The 19,694-nt window shown below is 40.0% G+C and overlaps 2 protein-coding genes across 3 annotated transcripts; one reads left to right on the top strand and one right to left on the bottom strand.

Annotated features, from left to right (window-relative positions):
• Positions 1-559: 559 nt before the first annotated feature.
• On the bottom strand, positions 560-4,274 carry LOC145480631 (small ribosomal subunit protein eS4-like). Its single transcript, XM_081458907.1, has 6 exons — positions 4,116-4,274; positions 3,906-3,983; positions 2,957-3,137; positions 2,086-2,183; positions 1,230-1,476; positions 560-817 (listed from the first exon to the last, which is right to left on the bottom strand). The coding sequence occupies exons 1-6, from the start codon at positions 4,257-4,259 to the stop codon at positions 627-629; spliced, it is 939 nt and encodes a 312-aa protein (XP_081315033.1). The 5' UTR covers positions 4,260-4,274; the 3' UTR covers positions 560-626.
• Positions 4,275-4,280: 6 nt separating this feature from the next.
• Positions 4,281-19,659, top strand: LOC145480630 (POU domain, class 3, transcription factor 4-like). Of its 2 annotated transcripts, XM_081458905.1 has the most exons (4): positions 4,281-4,377; positions 6,232-6,467; positions 6,609-6,780; positions 14,835-19,659. In XM_081458905.1, exon 4 carries the CDS (start codon positions 17,846-17,848, stop codon positions 19,028-19,030), a length of 1,185 nt encoding a protein of 394 aa, XP_081315031.1. In that variant the 5' UTR covers positions 4,281-4,377; positions 6,232-6,467; positions 6,609-6,780; positions 14,835-17,845; the 3' UTR covers positions 19,031-19,659. The 2 variants fall into 2 exon arrangements, with proteins under 2 accessions (XP_081315031.1, XP_081315030.1); XM_081458904.1 differs by having other exon boundaries at positions 6,232-6,780.
• The last annotated feature ends 35 nt before the right edge of the window (positions 19,660-19,694 follow it).

Raw genomic sequence — 19,694 nt, forward strand, 5'->3', positions numbered from 1 at the left:
AATAACCCTATTTGTCAGCATTGTGGCGTGAAAACAAGCACGGTGACCCCCTCTTTTTACTACGTTTTTAATATCTCCTTGTCCTGTAACAACAGCATACCAAGTTTCATCGGAAATCTATGGCGGGTTCTTTTACTAGGGAATCACCTTAAGGAGGATGTTGTTGTGTGCATTCAAAGTTCTAACAGTTTCCACATTTCTATCTTTCTCTTGAAGGAGAGTGTCCAAAGAAAGATGGATGTAAGAACTGTACACTTTCAAAGCATTGTCAGCATACTTTTACCCAAGCACTATTTTGACACCAGGACAATCCTGTGAATCTCATTTTAACATTCAGCAGTGAGCTGATCACAAAAGTGTGCACTATGAGGCTACGTGGTCAGTTTGCTGAGAGTTGGTAGCAAGAAATAAACAACAATTCCGCTGCTTTTTACAAATGAAGAGTCCATTGCCATGACCAAGTGACGTGTCAAGGATACAAGAATCCCTAAAAACTGGTACCAAAGTATGCAAATTACATAAATTACTGCCCCTGCACCCCCCTTCTAAACACAACTATATAACAGAATGCAAGTCAGTCATGTGATGTAATTCTGAACTTTTATTAATGGTCCTTCTGTTGCAATTTACATGGAGCTCATTTTGGCCTTCTCCTGCAGCCTTCTGTCTCGCTCCTCAGCAATAGTAAGCCTGACACCCTTACCCTTGGGAAGGGACACATGTGACTTGTTCGTCTTGCCAATGATGAAAATGTTGCTGATTCTTGTGGCAAATTGATGGCCTGTGTTGTCCTTCACATGAACAATGTCAAATGAACCTAAACATGAGCATATATAGTTAGAATTTTCAACAACACAATATCACTGTTTGAGAAATGGTCCCCTCATTAAAACTCTTCTTTCAGATTTTATGATCAGACAGGCAGGAACTGATCCTAAAAATCCCTTTGAGAGAAGGCTGCCCCTCACATGAACTCTTTCTGACCAAGAAAAGTCCACCAATGCAATTTTAAGTCAAACTGACCACAGTATTCAAAATAGAGTGAGAATACCTTACATACAAACACACCAGTTTTCATTCTTCGTTATAAATTTGCTTAACAGTCAACTGGATGAAACAGTAACTGTTTTGGGTTTATGAAAGTTAGCCTGCAGTGGTATGTTAAGCAGAACACTACAGCTGTTTGATATCTATAACCTGTTGAGAGGGACAGCACTGCTGCGACCTACCTGCATGTCTCTCACGATGGGTAACAATTCCAACACGACCCATGTTGCGGCCACCAACAACCATAGCAAGATTTCCTGTGTCAAACTTGATGAAATCAATGATCTTGCCAGTCTTGATCTCCAACACCACAGTGTCATGGACAGCAATGAGTGGGTCAGGATAGCGGATGGTACGACCATCATGAGTAACAAGGTAAGGGATACCCTTAGCACCAGTGGCTACACGTCGCACTTGACCAAGCTTGTACTACAAAATGGAAATAGTTAATAAGAAACATATTAGTAGAGTTACCCATTGCCCTCAAGAACAGTACAGGTGTGTACAAGGATGCAAAGAAACATGGTATAAAGGCAATAGAGTTGAAGACCACTAATTCGAACTACATTACTTTGAATTCAAAACTATTTCAAACATCTGCTATTTCATTTCCCCTGAGAGTTCATTATAGCGGGATTCAACTGTACTGTGTATGCCACACATTCAGAGAAAATAACTTTACAAGATCAAAATAGCAAAATGATTACAGTCAAATATTACTGGTACAAAGCTTTTCACACACAGCAAGTAAGGAGAAACAATTATTCCAATTGTACAATGGTTGTTATTGCAGTGGAATCTGTGGTGAAATATTCTTTTACTGCAAAAGGGATAAACCCAAGGTGAAACGGTGAATGTAAAGCAGAATTGCCCCCTTCACCTTGTTTGTATCTTGAACTGCTGATAAATGTAACAACAGCTACTCAGTATTTTGACTTTTTCTACAACTTGACAGACTTTCAAAGCAGAAAAAGGGTTGCAAAACTGGGATACAAATTTTCTACGGTTAGTTTGGTTACAGCTTCACTTGTAACTTACTTTGGCTTCTTCGCCAGTGATGCGGTGTACGGTGAAGCGGCCTTTCACATCGTATAGAAGACGGAAGTTCTCGCCAGTCTTTTCAATGGAGACGACATCTAGGACAAACAAAACAATGTAAGGCATATTTTTAGATTTTGTAAAATGTTTCTAAAATGATGTGCAGCAATGAAGAAAATATTATTCCCTTTCAAGTTTGGTTTGGGATAAATTTATCAATGTCAATACACTCAGATTTAATTTATAAATTGACCTTTCAACATGCCTAGTTGGAAATAGATTTGTCAGTGAATGAGGTATTGCTACTTCCCCTGCAGATTCCTTTCTATGAGGTTTCCCTAATAGATTGAGGTCCCTATGAGGGAGGCCCAAATACACAACACAAGCATCCCGGCCAGGGCTCAAGCCTGTGCTGCAAGCCTGGGCCACTTGATCAGGGGGCCTGTCACACTAACAATTAGGCCACTGCACCTTGACTTCACAGAGATTCATACAGTGTGCAAATGATTGCTACTGGCATTTAAAAATTGTGATCGAGTAGTAACCAATTAACCATGCTACACAGATCTCTGTAATTCCACATTTCACTGGCTTGAATCTCAGACTTTTCTTTTGAGGGGATAGCAGGGGTTTCATTAAGGTATTGAGCAGAGGGGCAACTGGTTTTCACAGGTGGGGAAAACCATTTGAACTGAGCTTCTTTATAAGAAAACCCTTCCCTTAAGATGACCAGACAGACCAGGCAGGTAAAATCATCTTCACAGCCGGTCAATTTGCCGGGTGCCCAGCCCTTAATGAAACCCCCAGGATAGAAATGGTTGTGTTATAAGAGTAATCTTCTAAGGATTGAAAGTACAAACAAATCCCTTACCCATGAAACCAGCAGGGTACGTAACATCAGTCCTGACTTTTCCATCAACCTTAATCAACCTCTGCTTAAGAATCTTTTTCACCTCATCATAAGTCAGGGCATACTTGAGGCGATTCCTGAGGAAAACAATCAATGGCAAACACTCGCGCAACTTATGGGGACCAGCAGATGGACGTGGTGCCTGGAAAGAAAAATATTTACATTTGTTGGATTTCAAATGAAGCTACTATCAGTTTAATCTTTTATGCTAAGATTATCAAATTTAAAACTAATCTCCAAATTTTATTTCCTAACATGTTCAAAACAACACCAATATGAAAGGCCTAAAATGTAGCTTCCTTAATGCAGTCATGTTGGGGTTTGATCTGCTGACTTTGAAAGAATGACCTTCTACATTTGAAAAACAGTTCCACAAGAAAGTGTTGCTTTAGAATGCTAAGATTGTTACAACAATGGCTTTTATCAACATATTTAAGTTACAAACACAGTTCAATTTTCTAAACAGTATGCATGAAAGCACGGCTCAGTAAATTTTTTATGGCAATTTTCTCGTGTGTTATCCATGGACTTGAATCAAGACGACCTTGTAAGGCCATACTTGTAAGTAGAAGCTGGCCGTTTCACTTCAATGATTATCAGATTAAATTTTAGTTTTCAATGCTGAGATATACAAAATGCCAACAGTTCCTTCAGCGAGATGTCGATTTAGGCGAGCAGAAGTATACAGCTAATATTCACGTTTTTCAAGCTCAATCTTTTATCATGATTTTCAATTTTAACTTGCAAACCACAACTTCAATTCAGACTTGCAGATACATATGCAACCTGTTAGATTTGAATACTTAGATCTCTCATTTAAATCTAGATTAACCCAAATACCAGATCACTGTTCAAAAGGTTTCGCATAAACCCCATCTACACATAAACGTATTTTAGCAGGCGTACTTACAAAATTACCAGACAACTTATCAAGCATCCAATGATGCGGTGCATTTAAGCGCTTTAAATGCTTCTTCGGACCACGAGCCTAAAAATAACACAACAGTGCAACAGTTTAAAGATCACTACTCCCATCGGTTTAGTTTTATTCAACGAAAAACAGCGTGATTGTCACAGATGAGTTGGATACAAGATTCGACTTCGGATTTGCGATACTAACCATGATGGCGATGAGAAGGAAAGAGATCGCTTCCCGTGTATCCTTGCGAGTTGAATCATCCAACGCTACATTGTGGTCAGCGGTAAAAGTAAGTTGGCAGCTTTCGCGGCTTTCTTGACACGAAAACATAGAGGGAAAGTTCATGTGAGCGCTTATTATATTGAATTTGGGGTCAAGATCTCCTTGCTAGAGCCCTGGCCGGAGTCATTATGTGCTTTGATGTGGGCAAGGAACATACACTGTACTCTCACATGTACGGCAGGTAATCAATTGATGATTTATGACATCAAGGAGTAATCGATGCGAAATCTTGAATAATAATCAGCTGATTTTTCTGTCTGCCATTGATTAAAAAAAAAGCTGATGATCAATGAATTGGTTTTTGGTTAATGAATAATCGATGACTAATTGAAAGCAAAAATTAATGATGTGGCCCTGTGATTACTTATCTATCATTGATAACTTGTTGATGTCAATCGTCATTCATTAATGGTAAACTTATTGATTTCTAATTGATTACTTGCTGGTTACTCATTAATTACTTAATCTATGACACTACTTAACTACCACTATTCTCGTGCATAAATTCTTGCCCTATACTTGAATTCTGGAAGGGTTATGACAAAATTATGGGCCGCTTCCAAATTAAAAACAAAAGTAATGAATTAATTTTCATATCAGGTAAGAGACTTGTTTACATATTAAGAACAAGGAGATATAAAAACTGTTGAATGAGTCATTGGTTTATTGATGATCAATTAACAATTAGGCTAACTGACTACCTATTGATTACTTGCTACTTGTTATAACTTTCTTACTATGGATATGGGAGTCACAAAACCTGACCAAAGACTTAAGACCGAAGACCTAAGACTCCTCTTAATTTTTGTACTCTGGGCGTAAAATGATGTAAACCGTTGAATTATTGGGTACATGACATTTTAATGCCATGTAAAGGTTTCCTTGTGTAGGGACTAAAGGTTGTTTGATGTTGCTTTGTTACACATCATGCCACCACGTGACATGGAACTTTCATGCTAACATGACTTATTAATAAATTTCTTGAAATTCTACTAGGTGGTGAAATAACAAAATAATGACATAACAGCACTCTACAGAGATAAACCCTAAACTATTTATTTCAGTAAAAACATTCAAATCCCTGGTTGCAACCACCTCTCCTAAGTGACCACCTCTCCTCAGCGATCGTTTTTTTTTTCCAAAGTACCAAAAGTTTCCCAGTCACAGCATTATATTTGGAACCTCTTGTAAGGCAACCACCTCTCACAAGCTTCCACCTCCACTTTTAGAGCTAAAAGTTGGAAATTTTCTTTTGTTTTTAACCTCCCGTGAGTGACCACATTCATTCTGTTTATTTGCCTTTCTACTTAATATACAGTATTTATAAATGTTTTATTGTGAGGCGAGGTGACCTCTAGAAACCATCAGGCTTTTAGTTGAGGCCACCTCAATTCAGAGCAATTTCTTAGCAAAGATGCTTTGCCGAATGTCAGAGTCAAGCATTATTTATAACAGCTGTAAAGCATTAGTTCAAGATTTGCAAAGATACCCTTAGCATCCTGTTCTGTCACACAACTGTCCTTTTCTGTCCCTACGCAAGCAAACCTTTACACAGCGTTAAAATGTGATGTAACCCATAATTTGATGGTTTACATTGGTTTATGTTGGGGTCTTAGTTTCTCTAGTGCAAACACTAAGATGGGGTCCTAGGTCTTAGTTTTCTTAGGCTTCCTCATGTTATATGCAGTTGTAGTAGCCTGAAATGCAGGCGTATTTTGGCGAGCGAGCGCATTTTGACCAAGCAAGCGCCATCTTGGATTCAAACTCGGAAGAGGCTTGGGGAGAGATGAAAAGGCATCCTAGGGAGTGGGGGTGAGGCTGAAAGAGGAGTAATGGGGGAGCCCTCTAAACCAACATGGCGGCGAATCTACTTGATCGCGAGCTAATACCGCTAATTTGTGAACACATAGAAAATGCCTGCACTGCAGGCTACAGTTACAGCATAGTTAACTACAATGTGTTATAAGCAATAATCTTTCCAATTCATTTCCAGTGCATTGATTCATGGTCATAGTGTATTCTTTGTCCTCCGTAGGTTTGAAAATGTCATGATATTGGGAGCGCCTGCAAGCGTTCAGTTCACTCCCAGTTTCCTGAGGTGTATGATACAGGCTGCACAAGGTTGTTTCATAGCAGGCAACATTGTGGTGGCGGCTAAGGCCAGCAATCTGTTCATTCATTGCATGGCCATCTGTGACATGGTGCCTTCGATCAACCAAGCGTCTCCATTGCAGGTTCTGGCCTTATTGTCGGCCGTCTTGTCAGCCCCAGGTGATTTAACATTTAGTTATAGCGGCCAATCAGAATCACTTGTCCTGATCACTGACAAAGTCAAATTATTTTCTGGTTTCAAACTCTGGCTGCCATTGTCATCAGTGACTGACAGTTGTTTCATCTGATTCTTTTACCCAGGTATGTGGCCACCCAATATCACAAATCTGATAGCTACCTGTCAGATTGTTTGATGAAAGGCATGCTGGAATTTAGATTGAATTTTCTGACTTTCTAGGCAGTGGAGTCTTACATGCTGGAGACATTCAGTGCAATGGTCAAATGCAGCTGGGCCTGTGTTGACCAACCTATGGTTAGTAGGTTATTTAAATTGATAGCGAAGTTAGTTAGTCCACCCCTCTTTCCTTCTGTCCATCTTGTCCATCCATCTGTTCGTCCGTCCATCTGTCCATCCGTTCATCCATCCGTCCGTCTGTCCTTCCATCTGTCAGTTAGTTAGTTTGTGACTTGATAACAAGCTTTATTATTTGACTGAGAAAATTACTGCATTTTGATCTGCTAAGAGCCATCAAATTTATCGTTAAATTTAATACTTAATTTGCACCACAGTATAAACTAATACAGGTGAAATCATAATTTTCTCAGTCATGTGATAAATTAGTCATCATATGAAAACGCGAGCAATTAAGGATTTATGCTGCTCGTGAAACGTGAAAATTCTTTCAAATCACTCTCCCCTAAAGGCTCAATGCACGTTTGAGGGAAGTTTTAAATATCATCAGCAGCATAAATTTTTATAAATTTGCACTCAGATTCATACAATTACTTAATTTTAATTATGTGGATTTGCAGTATTTCTTGCTGTTTCTTTTTTTTTTTTTTACCTAAATCTCCAATGCCATTCTAACTAATGAGAAGCCCTTGTGGATAGTGAGCATCCTTATATGAACCAACACATAATACTTGCAACATGTTGAACATTTTATCTTCCATGGAAAATAATTTGCCCATAAGCTGTTGGAAGTTCCAACTCTTTTATTTCTTATTACACTAACTCATCCAAAGGTAAAAACTTCATTAAAAATTGCTCCAAACCCTAAAAATATGACAGACAGCAAAAAGGTGATATTAAGCAAAGAGTGAGACTAATTGTCTCAGTTGTTTCTTTTAGCAATACTATAAGCTTGGGTGTCGTCCAGAATTCGTAGTTGAATTATTAACAAAATGCACTCTGTTGCTTGTATCTCATTTTTTCGCAATTTGCAAATTAAGCAAGCATCTTTTTTTCAGCATGAATTGAATTCGACATTATGACCGCAAGCGATAGTTATCTTTAGAGTTAATTCCCTGCTTAGGAATTCTAATTAAAGCTGTTAAAGTACGTCTTAAGTTTTGCGCTGAGGCTGAATGCTGATAAAGTTTTGCATGATTTTTAAGTTAAACCTGAAATGCCTGTTTTTAAGTTGACCCTCATTTTGTCAGTTTTTTTTTTAACACAAGCTGAAGATCTATCGAGGTAAATTGCTCCTAAAAGCTTTTAAATTGTACATGTATGTAGGTATGTTCACGAATGTTTGTGTTACTGTGACGTGATGGTGTTAGTTTGGATGTGAACAAATGTTGATCATTTTGTTCATATTGCACATGTATTTTTTTTTTTAACAATTCAATTCTTGCTCAAATTTCAGGCATTTTAGTTCGCTCAGATACGTATGTCGTCACGGTTACGTTTTTGGCCTTTCTCAGCCTTGATGTGCAGCGTTCTTAAAAGATTCTTTTAGCCAAAAAAAAAAGTTGTAGTTGTCTGAAGATTTTTGTCCATAAAGTTTTTTTTTTTAAAAAAATGTGGTGAGCAAAGCGTGAGATTTTTAATGTTTGTGAGTTTTCCGTGGTAAAAACAGATCTTAATCCTTTGTTTTGTACTGTTCCATGAAGAACGCGCGCTCATTAGGCTGATTTAGCAAGAGAACGGGAACGTCACTTGACGACGGCGCGCGCAGTACAAACATCCAAATATGGTCAGATGACGACTGCAGGGCGCGCGGAATTTGACCATATTTGGGTATTTGTACTGCGCGCGCCGTCGTCAAGTGACGTTCCCGTTCTCTTGCTAAATCAGCCTAATGTGTGGCCCAAAACCGCAGGAGTCAGGTTGCGGAAGGCAGAAGGTGTTAATATTCCCGGCCAAGCCTGTTTCTTTGCGTTAAATAGGTTGTTTGCTTTTCTTTTGTTGAGGGATTTACTTTCTTTCCGTCGGTCGCAAAATCACATATGGCAAAGTAGTTTTAGACGAAAAACATTTACCCTGAGACAACAATCTCGGGTGGCAATGTACATTTAAAATCATATTTGCTTGTGCGGACCGGAAGATAATGGCTTTGTTGGAATTCTCAGTTTGCTCAGGAAAAATGACGCGCGTGTTGTTTTAACAACTCCCTTTCACGCGTCGACTCGATATTTTAATTGAAAGTGCTCCAATCTGTCTCCACGTGGCTCGATTAATTAGTTGCGGGTGCGTACACAGCTGGTAAAATTATTCAATTAACCCGAGCAACGTTTTGAAGGTAAAGTAAACATTCCAAGGTATCAACAAGGAAACAGAGGAGCGTGCGGTGATAAAATCATTCTCCAACCTTTCATCGCTTGACTGAACGCTTATACCAGGCGGTCCGAATCTGTCAACGCGCCCATTGATCTCGATTAAGGTACTAATTGGCGCTAAATTGCCGCAATATAGGCGCGAGATTGAAAATGCACGAAGAGATTTCCTTTTGTTTTGTTTGACGTGTTGAATCCGGCGCTGAGTTTCAAGGTGACGGAAATCTAATCCCTGACTGAGGGAGCGTACTGTTACATTCCTAAATTCTAGCTAACCTACAAAGCAGTTTTATAAATGCATTTACAAACACGCACTTGAACCGGACGTGGACCGAAATAGAGTAATTGTTTTCTTAACACTGAATTCCATGCCTTCTTAGCTAGGGCGTTCTTCTCCTAGCGAAATTTTTGACTGCAGTGGATAGACCTTTGGAAATATCGCCTTAAACTGCTGTGCATTGTTAAAGAATGTTGCTCCCAAAAACTGAAGTAATTGGTCTTTCAAAATGAAATGGGCCAACGTCAGACTGAGACCGCGAAGATCAGTGTCAAATATTTTACTTCATAGTATAAGATTTAAAGACGAAATTGAGCTGTCGTTTGTGCTATAAGGTAAAAAGATGTGTCTAGATTGTGTAACAAGGAATTTTGAACGAAACGAAGCCAAGTTTCGTTATATCGTTAGGTATCGTTTCAGAGCACATGCTATGGGTACAATCTTCAGATAAGAATCTAGATCATGAAAGCCTGTTGCGGCTACAGTGTTTTCCACTTGTTGACATGAAGAGTGCCCAGATATTATCTGGGATTAATCCAGATCATAGACATCAGTCAGAAATCTTGGCGCTACGGAGAACTGTGAAGATTCCGAATTGAATACCAAAGGGTATTTTTATTTTTATTAATATTTTTAACTTCTTTGTCACACGCCGCTGTTTGAACAATAAGAAGAGGATCGTCCCACCGACGATGACCTCAAAAACCCAAATCCTACACACTTTTACCATGCTTGTGAGAAACGCCTCGGTCTCATGTTACTCGAGCTTCGCGCTTGCAACACACGTTTTGCCGCGCGGGAATACCGTAAAGCCACGTGCCCCGCAGGGTAAATCCACAATAACAGAACATTGTCGCTGGTCAAAAATCATTCCACAAGTATTACAAGTGGGCTGTTGTTATTTCTGCTAAGGGAAATAGTAACGGGTTTTTGTTAATAATCTGCAGCGCTCTTCTTAATCTGCCGTGTTTGTTCCGTCGTTGTCCACCTTGTATTTTGTTAAATGGCGCTGCTGAATTTTTCTCGACGACAACTGAGAAAAAAAGTTCCTGCATGAAATTCAGTTCAGTGTTTCGTGTATTTGTGTTTTCCGATTCAATACATACATCTGGTATACTGAATTTTTATCTTAACCAAAGCAAGTGAGAGAGAAATCTTAGATAGAAACAATTGATTAGAATTGTCTTGCGTTTTATACTTCAGTTATTCATGTCAACCGTGTAGGCATGCAATTTTTCAGACTTCTCTTTTTCTATCATATCTGATCATCGGCCAATCGGCTCTTTTACTTTTCTCAGTCGAGTTTTGATTGATAGCCGTAGTGAACCGCTAATTGAGGATCACCCTGGAGTTATTTTGCACGGAAGTAGTTCTGTCATTACAACTGTATACTGTTGCATTTATCTGTAGTAAATCAATTTAGTTCATTAACATTCCGGGCTTATTTCAGCTGTAGCTCGTTGATATCTAGACAGCCAGCTCAGACATGTTCTCGATCAAAAGAAAAACCAACGCAAACTGAAATAAAATTATTTTACTTTGAACTTATTGTTAACCAAATGAGACTGACTGATGACGGATCGCATTCCATAAAATGTGCAGTTGTGATTTGATTCTTGCGTGTAAAGTGATGAATTCCGCTTTGTAAGAGAGCGACGTGATACGCAACGTTTACAATGTAAAATTATGCCAAATGTAATAGTGGATAGAATTGCCTGATTGAATAATGTCAGTAATAGTCAGTGATTGCGTTATATTTATGAGAAAATAAAGTTAAAACGAGCAGAGTTTTCAAGTGAAATATCAGAAGTTGGCGGATATCTAGTTGGTGAGCTTCAGATCAGCAAACTACAACGGAAACGGCAGGGAAGTTTACCTAAATGTTTTTTTTTTTTAAATGAACAGTGTAGTGCCTCGGTGCATGAGTTATTTCTTAGCCGTCGTCAGCAACTAAAATGGAACATGGAATAGGTATATTCGCGTAATTTTTATAAGGAACATCTACCATATTCCTCTCCGAAATGAATACTGTCTTTAGTTATTCAAGTAGAGGATAGTCCTGACACTGATAGACATATTACATGGATCGAGATAGCCACTGTATAAATTCTCTTTCAGTTTTATCGACAGCAGTTTTATCAGCACTGGAACTATATTTGGTTTAGGTGTGCCTCGTGCATGTTTGTCTTGCGTAGCTCTTGAGTTGTGTTTCCTGTCCTATTTTGGAACTGTGGATGTCATTTAGCTTATGTGGACTCTGATATTTTTTGGATCCTCTCTTGTGCTGTTAGTGGATTCGAAAACAAGGGTATGGCTGTAAAAAGGAGAAATGAAGTGATTTTTCTTTCAGTTCTGTTCAGCAAAGGTGTACGGCAGTCACGACAGCACAACAAGTGACTACTAGAAAATAGGCGTGACTAGAGTAGCCTCGCTGGGCTCGTCACGCAATCTAGTTTCTTTTCCACGTGAGTGTATAAAGCAGTCTTTACTCTAAGCAGGCACAGAACTATCGGTCCATTTCAAAATGTTATCCTTTGCACTCAGTCTTCATTTTTATCACTTCTTTGGTGTTTTTTACTAAAGAAAATCATTTCCTTATTTAGAAATGAAAGGCTCTATTCCAAGTGTTTTCCCTTTTTGCAGCTCGAAGAAGGTGATTTTGTAGTTCTTTTCAGTGGACTTCGTGCATTTGTACGGTGATAGTGCGTGAATTTGAAAGCAGTGCTTTCATGAGTTGCTGTTTGTTGTGCTGTACAAGCTAGGTCTGATTAAGAGTCCGTGGATGAAACCCTAGAGAAACTAAGGAACCCTAGTGTGTGACCATTCAAATAAAAGCTATTTAGCAGTACTTTCATGTGGTACTGTTTATTGTGCAGTACAAAGTGATTTTTACTTTTAAGTCTGTGTATAAAACCCTAGTGTGTGACCATTCAAATGAAAGCTACTGAGCAGGGCTTTCATGTGGTACTGTTTATCATGCTGTACAAGGTGATTTTTACTTTTAAGTTTGTGGATGAAACCCCATTTAAATGAAAGCTACTGAGCAGTACTTTCATGTGGTACTGTTTATTATGCTGTACAAGGTGGATTTAAATTTAAAGTTTGTGGATAAAACCCTAGTGAGAGACCATTCAAATGAAAGCTACTGAGCAGGGCTTTCATGTGGTACTGTTTATCATGCTGTACAAGGTGATTTTTACTTTTAAGTTTGTGGATGAAACCCCATTTAAATGAAAGCTACTGAGCAGTACATTCATGTGGTACTGTTTATTATGCTGTACAAGGTGGATCTAAATAAAAGTCTGTATTTGAAACCCTAGTGAGTGATCATTCAAAAGGAAGATGTTCAGCAGTATTTTCATGTGGTAGTGTTACGCCAGCTGTACAAGGTGGTTGTGGATTTAGTCTTTGGATGAAAATTAAACCCCTGATATTGACAAATTATCCAAACGAAAGCTGTAAAGACCTGTAGGGTTAAGTTACAAGCCAGAACTTAGAGTATTAATACTGAGAGAGAATGGAGAATAACTTTCGTGTATAGAACGTGCAGTCATATATACCGTATGCTATAATTAAGTCTTTTTTTTTGCTCGAACATGCTGCAATATTGTACCATAAGTGGTTTAGTTTGTTTAATTAAAGACGGCTAAACTACACTAAGATAAGAGTGACGCCTTTTCCAAATTAGCCGGTTCCGAAAGTATTTCTTATTAATTGCCAAGTGAATCAGTCCGCAGTTTCAGCAATGAACCCTATCGTAATTTTAGTATTAAATTTCGCTTAAGATAGGCTCTGCTTGCATAGAATTCTACACAGTAAAAGGTTCTTTATTTGTATAGGATCATTTTAACGCATTTCGGTGCTCAAACATTAATTTTTCTTTGGGGCTTTTGTTTACTGAAGCAAGCAAGCAAAGCCAACTTGGAACACTGACAAAGTGTTTAAATATTTTTTCCCTGATATGACTGCACGAAAATATCACCAGGGTTATATTTCGAAATAAAAGTACATTATGTTAATCAAACCGGCGCGCAGCCAGCCATTGAATTAACTTTGCCTGCCCCTAAACAGTTTAATGCTTGCATTAGTGAAATGAAATATGCTTTTTAAGTGGATCTCACGGACGCGAAACACTACACTTCCAGTTCTATCAAACACGTATTAGGGGTCTTTAGCGAAAGCCTGCTAATTAAACACGCATTTTTTTCTGTGAGCGATGTTTGCTGTCGTATTTAGTTCCTGTGTTCGCGTTGTCATTCAATTTCGTTTTGTTTGTCAAGCAACCGACCACCCGTGACCACCTGTGAAGCAAATGACAAGTTGTGTTTAAAAGTTCTCACTTTCTGGCCTCGGCTTGACAAATCAATGGATACCGCTCTCTAAAAGCGCTGAAATCAATACTGACCTTTCCTTCGCGGACACTGATTGTTTCCCGAGTTGAACAGGCTTTTAACTTTGCGAATCGAAACTTTAAGCCAACCCACGTGTTTTTGACATTTTGACACGACTGGGCTATCAGAAATTGAGATTTAAATGTCGATTTTACGAGTTTTTTAAGCGCGCGAATATGAAACGAAAAGAGCGCAAACGGTAGAACATCGACACGTGCCATCAAGAAAGGTCTTTAATTCATGGTGTTAAATATCTCTCTTTTTTCTCTCCTATCATCGTTAAGTCAAGCAAATTACTTTACCGTTTGAATTAACAGACGGTGTTTTCCCACTGCCTGTCGTTCTTCGCAAAAGAAAAGAAACGACGTTGTTTTGTGAATGCGCTCTTGCTGGGCACGAGAGCTTGCAATCTTAGAACTGACGTCGAATTGTCTAGAACTTGGCGGCCTGTTTCGGGAGATTTGCGGCCATCTCCGGAGACGAAAGTTAGGAAATTCATTAAATCAGAAATGACTTTTCCTCTTTTTTATGTTTACCGATTCACTGTGGTTGGAGCCCGGTGAATCTTTGAGTTGTGCAACCTGCGCGGCGGGGAATTTTTATTTGGCGGCTCCTTGTTTAAAATGGTCGTTTGCTTGATAAATTAAAGATACACCCACTCCTATTTTTTTACTTTATAATTTAACGTCCGTCCTTTTTTGTGCACAGTTAATTTGTCCATAGTTTTTTTTTTTCTTATCTTAAAATGCACAATACGTTTTTAGGATGATGCCAAAATGAAAGCCATTAACATAACTAAGTGATACAGCATCAAACGTATAGTATTTATCAGTTTTACACTTCCATTGAACAAGAATTTTCACAAATTGTGTGTGAAACTTAACCGTCTCTAAGGAACGACTTACATCTCTAATCCGCAAACTGAAAAACTGAAAAAAACCTGCAAAGATCACAGAGATCATAGGCTCAAAAATATTGATCTTATCGTTAATTCGAACCTTCCCAACTTTTCTCCTTAAATTCATGCACTAAAGCTATTCTAAACGATCTCACTTTCAGTAATTGTAATATTTATCATGACTGAAGCCAAAGATACAAGTAATTTTAATTATTTTCCCTGTTATTATTGTTTTCTTTCAGCAAACTGTTAAACACAATGGCGGATAGGTCCACACTAGTTCACCGATGAAAGAAATTCAGTCGAGAACCGTTTGTTCTGCCACAACACCACAATTCTTTTGAAAGCTTCTATCGTGCGCGTATAACCGACAAAACAGACTAAGTTCAAATGACGCAAGTGTAATAACAAAGAATTCAAGTTTAATAAGGAAACTTCTGCTTCAGACTGCTGAAATGTCATTCTTAAACTTGAGCATGTCACCGTCTTTCAGTTTTCTTGAGTTCAACAACTGCAACGGAACCAAAGTGTTCCAACGGACTGCTACGACCGCCTATAAAAAGTCTGAAGTCATAAACTCGCTTTTTAACCTAAAACAATGGAGAATCATGGTAATATTGGGTTTTGTTCGGAAACTCTTGTTCGCTTCAGTACTTCAACTTAACGCAACATGTCGTGAACTGAGCTTGCCTTCGTTCCGCATTTTTTTTATAAACCCTTTTCTTCTACAAAATCCCGACCGCTCTAAAGTCGGATTCAGCGACCTACTGATCGGCCGTTCAAATATAAACTTAAACACTCCTCAAGTATTTACGTACAACCATGTATATGTATAGATGCTAATTTCTTTGCGAATGTGAATTGCAAAACATTTCGCTTCCTTCTTGTTATGTATGACTGTGAAACCCGCTTGGTCCACTATTGTTTGTGGTGCGGCGAAGTCGTGCGGGAAAGTTTGTCGACCAGGGCAAAAGTTGCTTGGGATTAAGCTTTTGGATTGTGGTGTTGACGGTTGAACTCAATCAACGAAGGGCAGACGATAAAAGCGAGATTGCTCGTCTTCGTAAGTACACGCATTTCATATCAATTTTGCTAGTTGAAATTTTAATGGCCTTCGATGTGGTACTGTTCGTGAAAGCGGGCGAATTTACTTGTTCGAGGTAAACAAGATGTCTTAGCTAGGCTCTCTTCGGTGGTTTCGCTTACATGTTGCAGTTTCTGTCGGTTTCTTGGGTTTTTAAGCTGCGAAATCATGCGATTCTTTGTGAGGTTCAGTGCTTAGTTTATTCACTTGCTTTGTTTTCACAAGGGCGTTGTGCTAGTTAACTCTTAAATAGTAGGAAAAGATTCGTAACAGTAGCGTTTTCATTCCAAAGTAACCATGGCGGACAAACGTATTGTTTTTCCCAGCCTATCCATCGAAAGTGCAACGGAAAAACGTCGTTTTTGGCAAGATAATTTGAACTTTGTATTGCGTCGAGGCCTCAAGGCAGCGAACAACAGAATTCATTTATAGGTTTCGTATCGTTGGCATTGTAAAAGGCTTAAACGAACTTCCTTTGTCCTCCAGGTCTCTTTTATGGCTTCATACAGATTTTTCTTTCATGACGGTAAACACTTTAATTGAAATTATGAATCTTTCTTTTCGTCGGAGTAAACAAACCTCCGCGAGTCAGGAAAAATTTCTTGCGAAGGAGCAGTTCGCGCGCGAGGGGAATTCGTCACGTGCGAAAGCAACCAAACATCATTACGCAGTTGCGCTGTTGTGGACAATTTAATTACAGGTGGTCTTAGAAATATTTCCGATTCTTAGGTCGCCAAGGCTTTTCTTGTCGCCCGTAAGTGGCCTCAACTCGATTTTCGGTTTTTACGAGATAATTGTGTTTTCCCCGAGCCTAATTCGCAATTCTTTGTTCACGAGGTTGCGGTGCTGAGCCGTTTCAGTCCGTGCTCAAAAAGCTTTAGTTTTGTGCCATGCATCGTGAGGTTCGCCGAGTGTTGTGACGTCAGGATTCACTTAAAATCTCTTGCGCTATTTTGGCATTCATCAGGAATATCTGAGCAAACTATTGGCTGGAACGTAGCGCTAGTCTCTTAAAAAAGAACCGCCGGTGAAATATATAAACATACAGGAAAGAGCCGATCGGGCAAACATCGGTGCATGCGGTGATGGCTATCATACAGGAAATCTTAAGGCCCATCCGCACTGCACAGCGTTGTCTGAATAGCGTTTCACAAAGGGAGTTTTCCCATTCTCAAGAGGGCGAGATGAAGAGCGCGATAGGGCCGAATCGATCGTGCGCGCACAGCCCACAAGATCCATTCCAATCCCACGCTCGCTAATGTTTGTTTTAGCAATACTTCTCGCGCGCGGAAAAACTTAAATTTTTCATGAGCTGGTTGAACAAGGGGCCATCTTTTTGTGGCGCGCAGAAAAGGAAAAGGCTCTCACTATCAAGATTTTGGGTTAGCTATTTTGATCAGTGCCCTGCCTTCCAGAACAGCTGGTGGTTATATTAGCTTTCTAGCCGCACACTCGCTAAACGGCTCTTGTCTCGATCGAAGCGAAAAAGCATTTACGGTTAATAAATAAAACTAACCGCAAAGTGAGGCGCTGACAGCGCGGCCACGTTACGGAAGTGTTAAAATTTTAAGCTGCGTGTTTCACATATGGCTAAACATCTTCTTCACCTTTCCGAAGTCGACCTGATTGTTAAACCTCTCGAAATTAAGCTGTCAACAGCGGAATAAAAAACAAAGGCTGAAAGATCTTTGGCACTTTGGATATCAATCTGTCGACGAATTGATGACACCCCTCAGGCTCTCCCGCCCTCCACAGTTCCAGTGGAACAAAAGGCTCTAATATTAGAACACACGCAGGCATATTTCATTGTCCCAGCGTGATTATATTTTGTAAACGCTTTCAGCTCATTTGCAATTGTGGTAATGAGGTTTCGAGGCGAACAAAAGAGCGGATTGAGGAGCGATCCAATGAAAAACAACGTCTTGATAACAATTAGCATATTCTTCACGCCGAATTGTAGCTATTGACGACCGTTTCGCTCGTGCTCAATGAGCCAATGGCAAAGCGCGCGGTTATGAATCATGATTAATTAAGTAATAATAGAATGTCACTCACCACAGAGCTGTCCAATGGGCTCCCAGGAAATCAACAGATCTTTGGACACGTTCATGAGGCTGGCGGCAAAAAAGCCGAGTTTAGCTGAACGCAAGTTAAACCAAGCTCGTTACAATGGAAGCGCAAACGAACCCATACACAAATCAGGTCGGGTCGGCCTCCACGCAGAGTGAAACTCGAGTCATTCAAAATCACCCGACCACCATGGCTTACGTGCGAGAAAATGAACACACTGTTGTAAAGTACGAGAATCTTACTCCAGCCAGCGTAGCTTCGCTGAACGACCAACGAGTAGGAAATAATCACCTTGCTACTCACCAGTGGGTAGTGCAAGACCATACAGGAGCTGTTGGTTGGCCAGCGAACACTGTGAGTTTACAAGAAGTTAAACCAATCTTAAGAGAGGATACCTCGCCGGTAATAACAACGATTGCCGGTGCAACACTCGTCCATCATCGACCTGGCGGTCACACAGTTATGCCTTTAGACCAAGCACGTTGGCCCAGCGCTGCGTCGCATGGGGCTCACTCGCCCGATCACACTCGCATCCACATCAGCGGCGCGATGCAAGCGGTGTCTGCGACTCATCCATCGTACGCCTCGATAAACGGAGCTGTTCAGCTACAAGGAGCATTCCCGCAGGCGCCGCAAACGATTCGAGAAAATCCGAACGGCCAAGACGCGACGCATGTAGCTCACCCAGAGTTAGAAACACAAGACGACACTCCTACCTCAGACGACTTGGAACAGTTTGCCAAAGAGTTCAAACAGCGTAGAATCAAGCTCGGCTTTACGCAAGCGGACGTAGGCCTTGCGCTGGGGACACTGTACGGGAACGTGTTTAGCCAAACCACCATTTGCCGTTTCGAGGCTCTGCAACTGAGTTTTAAGAATATGTGTAAGCTCAAGCCCCTACTCGCCAAGTGGCTCGAGGAGGCTGATAACAACAACGGTGCAGCAAGCGGCATCGACAAGTTGGCGACTCAGGGACGGAAGCGTAAGAAGAGAACGTCGATCGAGGTGGCTGTCAAGGGTGCATTGGAGAACCACTTCTGTAAAAATCCCAAACCGTCTGCGCAAGAAATCGGCACGCTCGCAGAAAACCTAGGGCTCGATAAAGAGGTCGTTCGAGTGTGGTTCTGTAACAGAAGGCAGAAAGAAAAGCGAATGACTGCTTCAGTTACTGGAGGAGCCGACGACCAACATGTTGGATCGCCTCATGTTTCATCTCCTCACGTATCGTCTCCACACGTCTCTTCTCCGCACATTGTTGGCGGTCACATCACAGGCCCGCAATAAAACTTTGTATGTATTCTACAGTACTCCGATTAATAGTGGCCAATGTATTTTTCTATCACGCGAATGAACAAGGAACTAAACGTACGGACAGGCGTGTAAACTCGATTTACTCTTATGTCATTTTCGTGCGCCTTCTCGGAACAGAAGCTGAATGTGAAATAGTCTAATTTCAGCTCGCGTAAGCGCTCTAAAGATTTCGATTTTCAAGTCGACCGCCTCTCGTAGGATATGCAAAAAGGTATTCTAATGGTATGGGCATGATTGTATGTAAATACTTACTTTGAAAGCTAGAATATTTTGCATTAAGTTCAGAGGAATTCCAGGGAAAAAGTAACCAGGACTTGTAGTTTCTTTTACCACGAATGTTTCTGCTGTGTTTGACATTGCTTTAGGGCCCAAGTTTTTGGGTTTTCTCCGAAAGATCGTATGTAAATATTAGAAGGACGCTCGTAAATTGTCGACCCATCAACAGGCTTATATGCTCGTATTCTGGGCTGCGAAATCATTATTTAGAGTTGTTTTCTTGCAATGTGAATCATATATTTATCATACTTTTCTATGTTAACCATGCATGCTTTCAAGCTATCATACTGTACCCTCAGATAAGTTATTAAAACGTTTTCAGTTTACATCATCGTCTGCTGCTTTGCTTTCGGCTCTACTC

Source organism: Orbicella franksi, chromosome 3 (assembly GCF_964199315.1).
Source record: "Orbicella franksi chromosome 3, jaOrbFran1.1, whole genome shotgun sequence".
Lineage (NCBI taxonomy): Eukaryota > Metazoa > Cnidaria > Anthozoa > Scleractinia > Merulinidae > Orbicella > Orbicella franksi.